Below are 17,578 nucleotides of genomic sequence, written 5' to 3' on the forward strand. Positions count from 1 at the left end.
AAGGGTCTAAGTAAATCTTGTGTTTCATTCCATAGACCAAAAACCATTGGAAGATACACTGTACATATCATAGGAGACGTGGACCATGTCAATTATCGCAAGAATTATTCAGTCTTTAATTATACCGTATTTAGTTAGTACATTTTTATAAATAGAACGCCGGGGTTTAAATCCTTTGAGATATTACACGGGTTCGAAGCTGGAAAGTTGTTACTAATATAATGGTGAAATAGACAGACGTTTATTGGTAGATTCAATCTGATTTTCCGACAACAAAGAATAAAATTGAATCAAAGAGAAGTCGATGTATATCAAAAACCAGGCCTTTGTCATAAGGCAAAATACACGGTATTCATAAATGATACATTGTTATGCAGATCTGGTATGAACACCATCCAAATGAAAGCGTGTTGTCCAATCAATAAGTGGATTTCTCTAATATACACATTGATTTATTCTTCGTTTCGAAAGGTTTCACTCTTTGGTTACTTTTATAATATTTGAATTTATTTACTGTTTTCATTTGTGGAATACGAATGTCTGTTTCAATTTGTGTAACACATGTACACGTAAATCAATGTACTGAAGTATATTACACGCGATATGAAAATCTAATGATATAGTCATAAAGAAATTGCTGGAATTGAAAATTTGAAATAGATTGAGAAATTCAGTTTTTTATTAGTGTAATTTTCCCCAAATAAAATTCAAAATAAATGACGCTCACTCTTCCCGCAATGAATGATTATAAAATTAATCGATTCTACATAGCTGTAAAAATCGCAGACAAAAGCATCAATGTCAGAACAACTCAATTTTTTAAAAAACAAAATGTAAAACTTACCTCGTAAATTGAAGTGTCGCTGATTTAATCAAGTCAGCATGCGAGTTACACTTACAACGTTACTAAGCAGCAAATGGGGCGAGCAACATCACACGTCTAGAGTTTGTTGTATTTTAACTAAACGATTAATATTGACTGTACATCGATTTCTGCCACTGTACTCTGTACAGTTTCTTTGGAGTATTTAGAAATAGTTTTAAAGTGACTTGAAAATAACGATTTTTACCAGTCGAATAATAATGTCAGACTTAACGACTAACTTAAATGGGGGAAAAAAAAAAAAAAAAAAAAAAAACTTAAATGGGGGATTTCAAAAAATTATTTTATGAAACAGGGTCTACGTTCATGCATTTAGAAACTCACTAGTTTATCTCTCAATGACATAGGAATATATACTAATGACTAACAAAAACATATATTTTGTACAAAATCAAAAGAAACCTAATAAAACTACGTTAGGTAACCGCTTTTAGTGTATAGAAATATAAAAGGAAGAATTGTTGTCTTGCAAGATAATTATTTAATCACCAAAATCACAAATTCATGTGCCTATTTTGAGGTTGAAAAGTGATTGGCATCATTCAATACTGTTGTTATTACTCAAATATATACATGTACTATAGAGTAATTTCGATTGAATTAAATGTTTTGTGACAAAATGACAGTTAATGCCCTTTACGAAGCTGATTCCGAGCGGGTTATTGATGAATGGAAGTAAACAACTTCATTTCGTGTAGAATGATTTATTTTCGACAATTTCATAACTCTGTACATTAACTGCAATGTGCGAGTGCATGTCTTGCGACGTAATAATGATATTGATAATGAATAAATCATTGTGTTTTCTACAAAGAAGTTGTTCATGCATGATGTTCACGAGACACATCAAGAACAAATCTTCTGCAAAGCGAGACTTTCCCTTACAGCATGGGGATATTACCAAAGTAATATATTGTATAACTTTTTCTTGTTTACGCGTTTTTCCTCTGTGACATTGAATTTCTACATGTATCTTTGAATACACGTAGTATGAAACCAGATCTTAATGTAAGAAGTACATCAAAATTCGGTATACAAAAGATTAAAGATTTCGGGATTTTCCTACCAGTAATATAAAACCTTGACAAGCAACGTGACGTAATATCTATATTCTGGAAATTTGACACTGGCCGAGGCGGTTCCATTCTTCTCGACCTGCTTGCGAGTACATAGAAAGCCATCGTGCGTGCGAATGAAATGCAGGACTGCGATATCAGTTTGTTGAAATCACTTCTTTTAAGACTTTAATGAAAAGACCAAATTAATTTACGTCGCCCTGGTCTGCCGTTAACCGGAGGTTTGTAATTCAGAGCTCATGAGACCCCCAAATTGTTTACATGAATTTGTTTCTGGTCTTGTCAACTGTGTAACAATAAAAGCGCATACTGGTATTGGAAATTGCAAAATAGATACAATTGCCACCAAATCCCATACATTACAGGAAATATTTCTTACCAGTTTTTATTTGTATGTTAAAATGGAAGTGTGGGATCTAAACTCCAGGTGTTTGTGTGTGTAAACTTACGTTCGTGTTTTAGTGATTGCAACTTGTGCATGACTGACGCATTACAAACGCCATTCGATGCCACTTATTAGAAATTTCAAAACCCCGCCCAAACGCCAGTTCTGAAAAGTCGGTAAAAGCTCTTACACGGATAATAGTCCAATTTTGAATATATACATATAAAAATAACTGAGGCATAATGATAATGACTGTGTCACGTGGGGAGGATGTGAAACATAACACAGGGGAAATATAAATGTGAAAATAAAACATGAATAGACAATCTGGTTAATCCTCTGTTCATTTCTTTGGTTTTAGGTTCACTTCTGGTGTGGCGGGCGGATCAGGCTCCTTTATCACCTTCTGAATCTGAACACAAAAACAAGAAATATTGTCAACAAAAACCATCAAATGAATCAACCGTGAATATCCAACAACGACTTCTACAGCATATTCTTTCCGTTTTGCGAATTCTATAATGTTAAAATACATTAAGCAGGACTAACCCAGCAATAGAAGGAGGCCGCGCCAACACTCGTCTTCCGCACTTCGTTCTCTGTGATTTTCAAGAACATGTTTTTTACTTTGATTTGTACCTTTTCAGGCACCTCAGCAAGATTAAACTTTTGGAATCTCTGAAGTAGACTTTTTTTGCCCGTTTTCCTCATCAAGCTTTGAATATACTCCCAAAACTGCAATCAAAGATGGGTTATTAATCAATGTCATAATGAATTTTTTGAAAATGCTATTCTCAAATTCGTCGGTTAAGATTTACCTGAAGATTTTCCTCTATTTCCCCTAACATAAGAAAAGTCGCAATCATGACATCGTGGACGACAACTGGTGGACTTTTATAGTTCATCAGTTCCGCTATAATAGGTTTGTTGAGATCAGGGATCGGATGCTGGAATCCGCGTAGATTACGCAACTCAGCCAGAACTTCCTCTGCTTGTTTGATCAGTGCCGTCAAGCGGTCCATATATTCCGAGCTACGCGCTATCGATATTGCTTGGACGAGACATTTATCATTCCTCCTGTTGATTGCATTCATTAAAGCTGTTTTAAGAGAAATCAGTGTATGGATAAAACATTGAAAAATATTCACAATACCACCGATATGGGCTTTAATGAGCGAAAATATCAAAATAATAGGCCTAGGTTAATCATTCTTATAAATACACAGTTAAACATTCGTGAATGCATTATGGGCCATATAATGATAAAGTGGAATTACTGTACACAGGCTGTAGAAAAAATCGGAATAGGGATTATCTTACTTTGCTTGACTTCCAGAAACTCAAGTTTAGTGCTGGCCTTGGTGTAGTCCCCGCGGTCCTCTAGTCCAGCATTCACAAACTTATCAATCGTCTCCTTCAGGCGGTCAATATCCTTCACCGTGGTGGCATCCTTAATACCCTTCCTCAGTATCTTCTCTCTGGCATTCTGCATCATACAAACATATCGCAACAGCTCTCACTTACACATATTGGTTGTTCTTTCACCAAGCGCAACATTATTACAAGTGAAAGTCGTTAATACATGTACATTGTACGATAGAGGTCCCTCACCACTACGACTTTAAGTGTCAAGCATAAGTCAGAATTTGTAACACTTTGGGTATAAAGGGGATTTCGTCTTTATAGGAGTGAAAACCCTCAAATAGGACATACAACAATATACATGTACACGTACACACTAAACAATACAATCTAGATGCGATCTGAAGAACGGAGGTCTTGTGTCACAACAATCTAATTAAAATCAGATCCAAGAATACGCTCACAATCGCTACAATATACTTACTCAGAGTATACGGAGCGGATCTAAAAAGTCTGTTTTAATTAGATCGTGTGTCACAACAGACGTTGGTAAGATAGAGAACCCCTCAGCACTATGACTTTGGAATGCTATTACATGACCCAAAAATAGCCGTTTTGTTAAATATCATTCAGAGTTATTCAAAACTTTAAATTTTAGAGTATGAAGATTTATTTATACCTCCCAGCCTTTCCTTTTTCTGGTCGTTGGTCTTGGATCCTCTGTGCAGATAAGATAATTGCAGATGTTGTTCATTTCTCCCGGGACGTCTTTTTGCTTACCATAGATTTTGATAAGGTAGTCGCCATGTTGAGGAATTTTACCCATAATGTCAGTCCTTCCGACATTTTTTTTGTAGTAAAATCTCCCTGCTAGTTCGTTCTCACTCAGAAGTATGTGTAAAAACTTGACTTTTACGGAAAGATATGTTTCTGTCATAAACGTCATGTGAATTTCTTGGTGTGGTTTCATCACGATAAGTCCTGATTTGTGAGAGGGGTCCATTATTCCCGCTTTCTGAGCTTCATATGAGTATCCAAGTCCGATCCATGGCGCATCAGGAAAAGGAACACAATTTTCTCGCGGATTTTCACAAACGAGGCGATAATCCGCAATCCATGGAACGTTCTCACGATCGACATGTCCACCAAATATTGACAGTTTGTACACACCAGGAACCGGAAATCTAACGATGAATGTCCAAACATCATCTTCAAAGTTCATGAGGACATATTTGTTTAGCGGCGTTTTATTGTCAAGGTCAACATCAGATTCGTCGCGTTTGAAAAGCAGATCATAGTTCATTTGCGTTGGGTAGTCCTCGGGCACGCGGAATGATATTTCAACTACCCCATCCTTGTCGTATAAGATGCAACTTTGTTCTGTGAGAAGCTTTAGACCTAATCGAAAATACGCTTCCTGAAAAAAGGGAATGCGAACGAACCGGTCAAGGTCGTATGGTACAGTTAGTAGTTGCCACTTTGGGTCGTCAGGCATACAAAAATAAAGGAAATCATGTGGATCGGTAAGGAAAAAGAACTCGTTGATTTTCTGTATTGTCCATCCCTCTGTGTTTTCCTCGTCGTCATCGTAGGCCGTCCACTTGTCCAATCCAGACTTCCCAATCACCGTCTGACACGCCCACAGTGGATGAATCAACCTCCAGCTGTCCTTGACCCATACCACGTTCCACTTGGTTCTGAGGTTGGACAGTGTATCTGAGGTTCCCACTTCGTACCCAGCACTTTTGCATACTCCCTTTATTATAGCACATTTTATTCCTGATTTTCTACAAAGGATTGTAATGCGAGGTTGAAAAATGGAGTTAAAACGTCTAATTCGTGTAGGAATTTGGAAAAAGTCCTTGAATACCAAAACCTTTAATTGCACCTGTAATTGTAGGATATTTCAAATCATGTTCTTACCTGCAGAGTACGGCGAAAAGCGAGGCGTACGATGCACGTCCCTCCTTGATGAGTTTCATAAACCCTCGAGGTGTCTTGACGAGATCCTCTACAGTATATCCGTCCAAGTTCTTGTATTTGGTGGTAGTGATTGGCTGAACACAGAGCCACATGAATAGTGCACGTACCTTCTGCATGTCTGTCCGGAATGGCAGAACGAGGTAGTCGAGAAGCTGCTGGAAGGACAAGTCAATCTTAGAAGGAACCTGTAATAAAGGGAAAAAAACATACACTCCACAACTATATGGGTACATACACATAAACATCACTGTACTCTTTTTCAATGAATAAGATGACAGATGCGATTCATGTGGATGAATATTGTGAATGAAGTTGAAAGGTGTGATTTCAAGCAGAGGATTATAGTCCAGCCATAGAACAGTTTGGCGTTTTCCTGGAACTAAGTGGACACATTTTGATTGGCTTGCAAAAGAGGTTGGGATCCATTGTATTAATTTTACCAAATTCGCGGAGCAATGCTGATGACAATATAGGTCTTGACGATGGGGATAATTATGTCCCTGATACCTTTCTAACGTGCTGGTGTACATCTTTATACTTCCAGTGTTCATAAATATCATCCTTTTTCAGAGAGTTCTGTTTGGGTACGGGGTAATCCTCGTCTGACGGAAATTCGGGTACGTCTACCTATAATTCAAATTTAGTATATACGAACATTACATTAATTCAAAACTGTATATTTTCACAAGACGTCGGGTCAGTTCCTTTTTTTATTTTAATTTCAGTGCACGTGATCATTTCAAACAAGGTAATATAATACTTGCCTCTTCATCGTCAGGTTCCCGCTGATCACCGGACTTCTGAGATTTGGATTGCCGAGATCCTTGTGCCGAGGAATTGCTACCCATGGTTGTAATCTTCAAACCATAGTGAATAAGTGAGAACTTACTTTCGCGCGCCCGTTTCTTGATGTCACTCTGATAGTTTTACATTAACTGGTGTATTATTACCTGTAGCCGTGGAAAGTGTTCAAACAAAGCGTGATTTGATTATTGGTGCAGATGATTGCATATTTTGTAGTTTTGTTCGGTGGAATACTTATGGAAAGGACATTTAAGTCAAGAACAACAACTTGTACACGTGTATTTCACGCAGGTGAGGTTTATTTATCTTCTACAAGCATTGCCAATATCCAATGGTTCTATGAAGTTTCAGTATTCCAATCACCATAACAGTGCATCAAATTTTCTAAAGTTTCACATTTTCGAATAACGTTAACTTTGTTGCCATCTACAAGAAGTTCTGCTGGACGCACCTAAAATATAAAAGGTGAATCGATAATGAGTGACAGGGGCTTGATCCGATCGATTACTATTGTGATTAGCTAGGATCGAAGAATATACTTACTCTCATGTTGTAGTTTGATGACATGCTGCTACAATACGCCCCTGTGTCAAACACTGCCATACAACAACCTTCATTTGGGGTCACAAACTGACGATCCTGTAAACATTAGAAAGGACACATTGTAGACAAATAATTAATAGTCAATTCTTGACTAATCTTAGCCTGCAGGGGCGGATCCAGGAATTGTGGTTACGGGGGGCGCCACTTTACGGGGCAGTGGGTCCAGGGCGAAGCCCTGGTGGGAGTCCAGGGGGCGAAGCCCCCGGAAGTTCCTGGATTTTACAGATTTTACGGGGCTTGAAATATTTCTCCTATTAAGTCTTTTGTACTATTTTCTATCATTTTAATAAAGTGAAAGTAATAAAATGATCCAAATTTTAAGAGGTTTTTGGAAAAAATTAAGTTCTCCCAATAAATTATTCAAGAAATCAAAGGATTTTGTCATTTATTTTTCCTTGAGTGGAAGAAATTATTGCTTCTTTTATCGTTTAGTACATTTTCCGAAACAAGATACAGCGATTTACCTTAAATTCGAAAAGTTTAGGGGGGGGGGGCGGCTGCACCCCCTCTAAATCCGCCACTATTATATATATATATATATATATATATATATATATATATATATATATATATAAACGAAAACTTCATATAAATACATTTAGCATTACAACTACACTAATCTACAAACGTATTTACAACGCAGACTACATGTTTTTTGGTTTTTAGGCTTGCCAATCAATGTTAAAAGCGGAGCGAATTATGATATGCCTTATTCGTCGAGAGCTGATCCAAAATGTACGAAGTGATAAAAATAGACTTAATTAATCTCAAGTGGAACGAGTTAACCATATTACGTTGACAAGGTTGTTCGTGTCGTTGGTCATTTTAGTGCTTTGTATAATTTTTTGTATTTGACCTTGTATCCATGTTGAGGATCCGACACTTTTAGGTATCGGGTGTTGTTGGAACTTAGTGCTTATATATATAATTCAATAAAAAAAACCAAAAAACCAATTTCAATTTTTGTATTCACCTGAGGCTGGATGTTAAAATCCAGAAAGCGCTAGTGATTTAAATATATTTTGGAACTGCATATTTTCCTGCTTTTTTATTGAATTATTTTGACTATGTGATATCTACTCTTTCTATATATATATATATATATATATATATATATATATTGGGATAAATCTCCGATATAATCTTCTAGAGTGCTCGACGTGGCCTCACGGAGCTACATAAATTGACGATCAGATGGAGTTCAATCACATAACATTTATTTCTCTACAGGCTGTTTCGTGAGGGGATGGTTTCCCCTCACTCGTCGGGAGAAAAATGACATCTAACGAAAAACATCCGCGTGGCTGAGAATATGTTACACAGAAACATACTGGATAGTTGCTAAGCATGATTACACACAGGATTGAGTAAATAGAAATTTATGGGAATGACGGCAAGTGCTGACAAGTTCTGAACGCTTATTCAATGAAGATTTTTCGGGATGACATATTATAAAGAATTTCTCTAGAATACAGAGGTTGCACTTTTTTGAAATGTTTGAGTATGATGATGTTTTTCCTAAAATTTCCCACTTGATTTTGTAGTCAATATTTTTGTCTTTCAATGTCCATATGAATTTGCTGAGCTCGGTGGTATTCTTTTTCGTGGAATTACGGAATGAATGAGTGTGGTTGGCGTATCTTAATTTGAACTCGGTGTCTGCTAGTCCCACGTAGCTCTCTTCTTTTTGCTACGTGGGACTAGCAGACACCGAGTTCAAATTAAGATACGCCAACCACACTCATTCATTCCGTAATTCCACGAAAAAGAATACCACCGAGCTCAGCAAATTCATATGGACATTGAAAGACAAAAATATTGACTACAAAATCAAGTGGGAAATTTTAGGAAAAACATCATCATACTCAAACATTTCAAAAAAGTGCAACCTCTGTATTCTAGAGAAATTCTTTATAATATGTCATCCCGAAAAATCTTCATTGAATAAGCGTTCAGAACTTGTCAGCACTTGCCGTCATTCCCATAAATTTCTATTTACTCAATCCTGTGTGTAATCATGCTTAGCAACTATCCAGTATGTTTCTGTGTAACATATTCTCAGCCACGCGGATGTTTTTCGTTAGATGTCATTTTTCTCCCGACGAGTGAGGGGAAACCATCCCCTCACGAAACAGCCTGTAGAGAAATAAATGTTATGTGATTGAACTCCATCTGATCGTCAATTTATATATATATATATATATATATATGTCTCTTTTTTTTCGAAGTAAATCAATTTTTTTTTAATCTAAACACTTTCTTGAAATATACTACTCAAAATTTGATAAGGATCATAGCTATTTTTCTGTTTAAAAAAAATTAATAACTGCATAACTGGCAATATTGTGTCCAAGTGAAATCAAAAACGTCTTCAACAAACTTGCACGTGCATTTCATGCCATGGGAAATGCGTTTCTCATCACAGTTTATGCTTTTGCTACCATTACACGATTTTCACTCAGGCATCGGTGTCTGATTCTTTCTAAAATTTCAAACTCACTTGAGTGTTTACACTACGTTTATCAACACAATGCCCCCTCAACGTGTAAGGCGTCGCCTGACGACAGAACAACTGGGCAGATGTATTGGAATGCTTGACGCTGGCTATTCACAACGTGACGTTGCAAATACACTAAAAGTCAGCCAGAGCGTTGTAAACAGGGCCTGGAACCGACAGCAAACTTTTGGTACAGCAGCACACCGACATGGGGGTGGTCGTCAGAGGTCGACAACCCAACGCCAAGACCATTTTGTGGCTCCTCAGGCACGACGTCATTCCTTCTGGACAGCAACCAGCCTACGTAACGACCTCCTGGACGCCTCGGGGGTGAATGTGTCCACTCAGACGATACGGAATCGGCTTCACAGTGCAGGTCTCAACTCGAGAAGGGCATGTGTTCGAATCCCTCTGACTGTTCGACACCGGCGGGAGCGATTGGACTGGGCTGAAGATCATGTCACTTGGACACATAACGATTGGGTTCAAGTTCTGTTCACCGATGAGTCCAGATATTGTTTGGACTTTACAGACAAGAGGTACCGAGTGTGGCGACGACAACGTGAACGTTTCCATGCTGCCAACATCAGTGAACATGACCGTTATGGTGGTAGTTCCATCATGGTCTGGGGTGGAATCAGCAGGGATGGAAGAACAGATCTTCATGTCCTGGAGAGAGGAACAATGACGGGGGTGCGGTACCGGGATGAGATCCTCGATGTTTACGTCAGACCCTACGCTGGTGCTGTTGGCCCTGAGTTCATCATGATGGATGATAACGCCCGTCTTCATCGCGCCAGGGTGGTGGAGCAGTACCTTCAGCAGGAGACAATTGTCCGTATGGACTGGCCAGCGCGCTCGCCGGACTTGAACTCGATTGACCATGTATGGAACATGCTGCAGGTTGCCCTTTCACGCCGTAGAGCACAACCCACGACTTTGGCAGAGCTCGGAAACGCCCCCGTGGAAGAGTGGAACAACCTTCCCATTGGAAACATCCGGGTGCTTATTGACAGCATGGCTCGACGTTGTCAGGCCATCATTGATGCAAGGGGAGACCATACCCGGTATTGACACTTCATCGACTAAGTGTAATGATGGACTATTCCCAAAAACAGTGTAATTCTTTCTTTGGTTTGCTGTTAACTTTTTGTAATGAAATGCCTTTTGGTGTTTTTGTCAGATTTCAAGCATTCCGTATTGATAAAAGTTCATGCCGTTCATGAATTTTCATTCATAACCTGAATAAACACGTTTCTGAGTCAAATTTATGTCTTTTGTTATGTTAGTGGTAAATTACACACATATAACCTAGTGATCCTTATCAAATTTTGAGCAGTATATTTCGACCGTGTTAGCAGTCCTCTTCAGTCGTGTTTATTACTATAATTATAATTTTTACATTATGACCCCCTGGGTCGAGGCCTCTGCTGGTGGACTATTAGTCCCCGGGGGTCTCTACAGCCCAGTAGCTAAGTACTTCGTTACTAGCTTGAAAATACGGATGTATATTTAATTGCTGTTATAAAATTTAGAAATTCATTTCAAAATTAAGGATTATCTCCATCACACATAGCTCTTATCCTTCGAAGAATTTGACTCCACTTTTTTTTGGCACTCTGTTTTCCCCTTAAATAGCTCTAAAACTTCATTGCTATTTCGGATTTCAAACATTTCGGTTGAGCATCACTGAAGAGACATTATTTGTCGAAATGCGCATCTGGTACATCAAAATTGGTACCGTATAAGTTTTACATTACGACCCCTGGGTCGAGGCCTCTGCTGGTGGACTGTTAGTCCCCGAGGGTCTCTACAGCTCAGTAGCTAAGTACTTCGTTACTAGCTTGAAAATACGGATGAATATTTAATTGCTGTTAAAAAATTTAGAAATTCATTTCAAAATTAAGGATTATCTCCCTCACGCTTACTCTTATCCTTCGAAGAATTTAACTCCACTTTTTTGGCACTCTGTTTTTTCCCTTGAATAAAACTTCATTGCTATTTCGGATTTCAAACATTTCGGTTGAGCATCACTGAAGAGACATTATGCGCGTCTGGTGCATCAAAATTGGTACCGTATAAGTTTTACTTCAAGAAGACCGGTAATACGGTCGAAATATTTCAAAAACTGTTTTGAGTTTGGTAATTTTAATTTTACTTCGAAAAAAGAGATTTACTGTACTATATATATATATATATAAAAGGAATTACATGTATAAGAAACTAGTACAATGATTGATTAAATATTGTTTAACGTCTCTTCGAGAATATTTCATTGATATGGAGACGTCACCATTGCCGGTAAAGGGCTGCAAACTTTAGACCTATGCTCGGTGCTTATGGCCATTGAGCAGGGAGGGATCTTTATCGTGCCATACCTGCTGTGACACGGGACCTCGATTTTTGCGGTCTCATCCGAAGGACCGCCCCATTTAGTCGCCTCGTACGACAGGCAAGGGGTACTGAGGACCTATTCTAACCCGGATCCTCACGGGATAACCAGTACAATGTACTTTCATTATTTGATAACCTTTCCAAGGAAGTCAGAGCTCTCACACACTGGACCCACAACATCCCAAAGGAAGGGCGATTGAAAACTGGCATTCACGTGATTAGGTTCTGCCAAATCAATATGGTGGTAGGCTCCATACAAACATGGCCGAATCACCTCTGTCATCGACCCATCCAGTACAATGTAACTGATAGAAAAAGCGATTGTAATAATGTATGTATTTCTATCGAATGTTGCGTATACATTGTATTTGTACTACAGTACAATTCACTTTAACAAATACAATGTATACGGCCGCTGTAGTAAGTTTCAACAATGTTGTTTTAGATTTAAAACGTTAAAGCTGCATTGAATCTATCCCAAGAATAATACATATAGAATACTACATATAGAATTTTTTTATAGATGTAGAATAGATATAAAGACCGTGAAAATACTGAGCTATATGTAGCTGTACTTTTTCGTTTTGGTGAATTTCGTTCCTAGAACACGTGACAAGAAAATGGCCGAGTTTCCAACCAATGAACGTCCGGGTTCTAATATAGCAGTGGTATCAGATGGTAAAATGTTACTGACAATGTTCACCAAATCCTCTGGGGAAGATACAAGTACCTAAATACATTGAAAAAAGATGTTGACTTTGATGAAAAATATAAACTTGCCAACTGAAGAAAATGTTTACATGTATTCATTACATTTCTACATAACTCACCTCTGTAGGTAGGTGTTGTCGCAATTTCATCGCTAACTTTTCTCCATCGGGGTAAGAGTGAAGCATATTAAAAAATGAGCGAAGAGTTATCCTACAAATTGAAGGCAGTGGTAGTTTTTAATGCATAATTACAATACCAATTGAAATGAAATCTGTCTGAACCAAGCTATACTTGTGGTTGAGAGCTATACCTGTGGTTGAATGTTATGCCTGTGGTTGAGTGTTGTACCTGTTGTTGCGAGCTATACCTTTGGTTGAGTGTTATACCTTTGGTTGAGTGTAATACCTGTGGTTGAGTGCTATACCTTTGGTTGAGTGCTATACCTGTGGTTGAGAGCTATACCTGTGGTTGAGTGTAATACCTGTGGTTGAGTGCTATACCTTTGGTTGAGTGCTATACCTGTGGTTGAGAGCTATACCTGTGGTCGAGTGTTATACCTTTGGTTGAGTGTAATACCTGTGGTTGAGTGCTATACCTGTGGTTGAGAGCTATACCTGTGGTTGGGTGATATACCTGTGATTGAGAGCTATACCTGTGGTCGAGTGTTATACCTTTGGTTGAGTGTAATACCTGTGGTTGAGAGCTATACCTGTGGTCGAGTGTTATACCTGTGGTTGAGAGCTATACCTGTGGTTGAGTGGTATACCTGTGGTTGAGAGCTATACCTGTGGTTGAGTGATATACCTGTGGTTGAGTGCTATACCTGTGGTCGAGTGCTATACCTGTGGTTGAGAGCTATACCTGTGATTGAGTGCTATACCTGTGATTGAGTGCTATACCTGTGGTTGAGAGCTATACCTGTGGTTGAGTGGTATACCTGTGGTTGAGAGCTATACCTGTGGTTGAGTGATATACTTTTGGTTGAGTGCTATACCTGTGATTGAGTGCTATACCTGTGGTTGAGTGATATACCTGTGGTTGAGTGATATACCTGTGGTTGAGAGCTATACCTGTGGTTGAGTACTATACCTGTGGTTGAGTGCTATACCTGTGGTTGAGAAGGTCTTGGTATAATTTTACTTTCTCTGGCTCCCTACATTGATCACATTCATAATTGATTCTTTGTTTGATTTCTTCTGGTACGGCTATCTGCATGAATTGATATTTTATTGCAAAGTACATGTATCTTATTGTTAATTACAAGAAAGGTGAAGATAACGAACAGTGATCAATCTCATAACTCCTAAGCAATACAAAACATATAGTTGGGCCAACACGGACCCCTGGACACACCAGAGGTGGGATCAGGTGTCTAGGAGGAGTAAACATCCCCTGTCGACCGGTCACACCCGATGTGAGATATACAAGTCATATATCTTAGTGTTATATATTAGTATTTAAGGTAAGAAATCATTTATGACTAGTGTTGACTATTCTAGTGTAGACTGTTCTTATTAATATAAAATTTCAAAATTCAGGTACATGTAAGTAGTTGATCTACGTATACCTGTTCTTTATACGGAATCCCCAGTCCACCTCCTAAATTCAAAATATTCATGGCGGGAAAGCGGTCTCGTAATTCCCTGTACAAATCCACAAGTGTTTGTGTGCTATGTCTGAAATATTATCGTCATTTATGTTCCTTAGTTAATATGACTTGCCAAGTAGCCGTTGCTTGTTACTTGATAAAGGCAGTGAAAACAGGACAGTGATGTGAATTGAAAAAATGTCATTTATTTTGAAAATGACGAAGTTATATAACAGAATAGCTAGTGGGGGTCAGAATGAGTCGAAAACAAAAATACAAGAACATGTGTATCACATAGGTATGATTATGCAATCTGATCCCCTACAGCACATAATGAAATATCGAAATCCATAATCATCTATTTTAGCTTTGCAAAACACCAGAATGCACCATCCATGTATCAAAATTATACATATACATGTACTGCATAAGAGGTTATATACCTAAACTTCTCGGCATCCCGAATGGTGGACCCAATATGACAATGAAGACCAATTACTCGGATGTTCTCGGATGCAGACGCCATTTCCAGTACATCATATAGTTCTTCACTCGGGATTCCAAATTTGGAGGTATGATGTCCAGTTGATACATAAGAATGAACGCCCTATATACACAAACATCGTGAAAAAAATGACAATTAAAATTATTCTAATCAGAACATCAAAGGAAACGAACAAAAAAAAAAAAATGATTAAGTTGTAAAAATCTTTATCAAAGTATTCATGGTTAATTTCAAAATAATTCTCTAGTAATAAGATAAACCAAAAACTGTATCTCCTCCAGGCTGTCTCCGGAGGTTGCCATGGTGATAAATCATTTACATGTATTTCTCTGTTGCATTTAGCTTTAATATCTTCTAGAGAGCAATGCAGATACTGACGTAGAGTAGGCAAAATATTAATTTCTGAATACTAGTAGTTAACTATAAGATTGTCCTCCTAAAGGATGATGGAAGCAGTTACAGGTTTTCAGTGTTAACAAGAATGTACAGAGATATTTATTCTCCAAATGAAGTATTGGCAGCAAAAGAGAAACATCAGCAGTACACGTCTCTTCAGTGGCACGAGCGTAACTAGTGTACAATATTATCAACATTGAAGGAGTGCCAATTTTGCCATGAGTTTGAAATCGATATGTTCTGGATTGCTTAAATTGTACAGTTGTTATATCATAAACAGGGCCGTAACTGCCGATGAGGCAGACGAGGCAACTGCCTCGTCTGATTTTTTGGCAAAAAAGAAAATAAAATTATATAAATGTTATATTATAGGATATATGTTTAAAATGAAGACAAGCACCTTTGTCTTTGACACCATATTACGATTCTTTACATAGTACAAATGAAACACAAACATGATAAATTGGGATTTAAAAAGTGTCATTTTCAGTCGTAAAGTCAATCGGCGGCCCCCAATCCCCTGCCTCCCCTGATTTAGAACCCTACTTACGGCCCTGATAAAATCCTGACCTTGGCATCTTTAGTCTAAATCTCATACATTTGGAGATGAATCGTCTAAATATAGAAACAAAGCTCAGGTAGATATAGACAAAAAGGTCAGCTAAAAATAGACATAAAGGTCAGCTCAATTTAGGCACAAAGTTCAGCTAAATATAGACACAAAGGTCAGACATGTAGGAAGCGATCCAGAATATTTGAAAATAATAAGAACAAACTACATAACATTCTCGGTCCAATATTTGCTTGATATCAGAATCTAACCGTGCGTTACGACAATGAATCAAGATTTACGGCACATAGATACATGTAGTTTGTGAATGGATTTAGACGAGGTCAACCTCAAGCTTTAAAGTTGCATTATCATCATACATGTAGTAAAATACATTCTATTCATTATTGCGCTTGGGGTCATGTATGAAAATTTAGTTAATCTCTGATAACCAGCATCAGCAGCAGGGTGCCTACTCAACATATAAATATTATCATTACAACACTTGATAGAATTTGATAACTTAAATAAATAAACTTTTTAAATGGATCTACATCTACGTGCGTGTTAGATGTTAAAATGCAAAGTTACTTTTCCATGTTCATTTCATTTTATAGTGTTTCATATTAGCATGGAAATTAATGATTGATAACAACTGCGAAAAAATTGGTGTGCAAGAAATGAACTATGTGTCCCCTCCCCCCCCCCCCCCTCCCCCCCCCCCCCCCCCTATACAGTTAGTTTATATTTATCTGAACATTACCGGATTGATGTCGGGGTTGATCCTTAGCAACACCTGAGCCACATATCCCCTCATTTGACACACCCGTATGGTTTGTCGCAGGTTGAACATGCTATCGACATTAACCAGAACACCCGATCTGCATGCTAGATCCACCTCCCAATCTAACTTCCCGTTACCGTTTAATACAATGGTGTTTGGTTCGAACCCAAGTTCCAGGGCGAGCTGGAGCTCCAAACCACTGACTAACGTAAGAGATAACCCGTGATCCTTCATTATCTTCAGAATAGCGGGATTCATATTGGCTTTCACGGAATAGTTGAGCTGTATGACGCGCCCCGTTTTCTTTATGGCTGTCTTGTACTCGTTAATATTGGTTTCCATTTGTCGTTTGCTGTACACATAAACAGGTGACGTAATATTATTTTCAGAAACTTTAGAATTCAGTAAATCACAAACACTTATCTCCTCACAATACAAGTGATCTTCAACATATCTGAAGCCATCATTCATTTGATAGTTCTTTGCTTGCAGAGAAAAGGTTTCCATTGCATTAACTTGTAGCTGAAATAGCGGAGAGCAGAATTCGGACCTTATCAGAAGAAAGTGTATATTGACTCGACAGAGAGTTGAAAGATAATTACCTGCTTACGGGACAAGTTTAACAGGTGCGCGTGATTATCAATGATTATATGTTGGTCCGATGGTTTCATGCTCGTAACGAAATGTAGGACAGTGGACATGACATGAATAGCCAGACATTAGGACAATTTGTTGTTCCTCTTTGGTGTGGTGTTCCAAATAAATAGATGTAGATTTTCTATACATGTATACCTCGAGTCAATCGATAGAACGGTGTAATGCAAGGAATTTACATACAATTATTGTACGTCTTGAATATCAAGATTATGTTTTATGCATTGACGAACTGCAGTAAATGCATTTAAAGGTTATTCAAAATATCTTATAAACAATAATGATTAAGGAATGAATGTCTGATTTCTTTGTGTTGCGCAAGTTTTATGGGAGTATAGACAGTCTTAACACTTGGAATAATTTGTTTAGCCATCTCAAAATGTTTATCATGATACAGCGTCTT

The 17,578-nt window shown here is 38.0% G+C and overlaps 2 protein-coding genes across 2 annotated transcripts; both read right to left on the minus strand.

Annotated features, from left to right (window-relative positions):
* Positions 1-1,571: 1,571 nt before the first annotated feature.
* LOC125651882 (lim and transglutaminase domain protein ltd-1-like) lies at positions 1,572-6,584 on the minus strand. The gene is made up of 8 exons (XM_056165417.1): positions 6,454-6,584; positions 6,197-6,316; positions 5,630-5,874; positions 4,386-5,493; positions 3,665-3,830; positions 3,163-3,443; positions 2,894-3,079; positions 1,572-2,756 (listed from the first exon to the last, which is right to left on the minus strand). Exons 1-8 carry the CDS (start codon positions 6,535-6,537, stop codon positions 2,688-2,690), a joined length of 2,259 nt encoding a protein of 752 aa, XP_056021392.1. The 5' UTR covers positions 6,538-6,584; the 3' UTR covers positions 1,572-2,687.
* Positions 6,585-6,669: 85 nt separating this feature from the next.
* Positions 6,670-17,218, minus strand: LOC125651883 (uncharacterized). Its single transcript, XM_048880721.2, has 9 exons — positions 16,501-17,218; positions 14,730-14,893; positions 14,266-14,374; positions 13,807-13,907; positions 12,818-12,908; positions 12,563-12,717; positions 12,124-12,292; positions 7,037-7,132; positions 6,670-6,944 (listed from the first exon to the last, which is right to left on the minus strand). The coding sequence occupies exons 1-9, from the start codon at positions 17,026-17,028 to the stop codon at positions 6,831-6,833; spliced, it is 1,527 nt and encodes a 508-aa protein (XP_048736678.1). The 5' UTR covers positions 17,029-17,218; the 3' UTR covers positions 6,670-6,830.
* Between the last annotated feature and the right edge of the window lie 360 nt (positions 17,219-17,578).

The sequence above is a fragment of the Ostrea edulis genome, chromosome 5 (assembly GCF_947568905.1).
Source record: "Ostrea edulis chromosome 5, xbOstEdul1.1, whole genome shotgun sequence".
Taxonomy (NCBI): domain Eukaryota; kingdom Metazoa; phylum Mollusca; class Bivalvia; order Ostreida; family Ostreidae; genus Ostrea; species Ostrea edulis.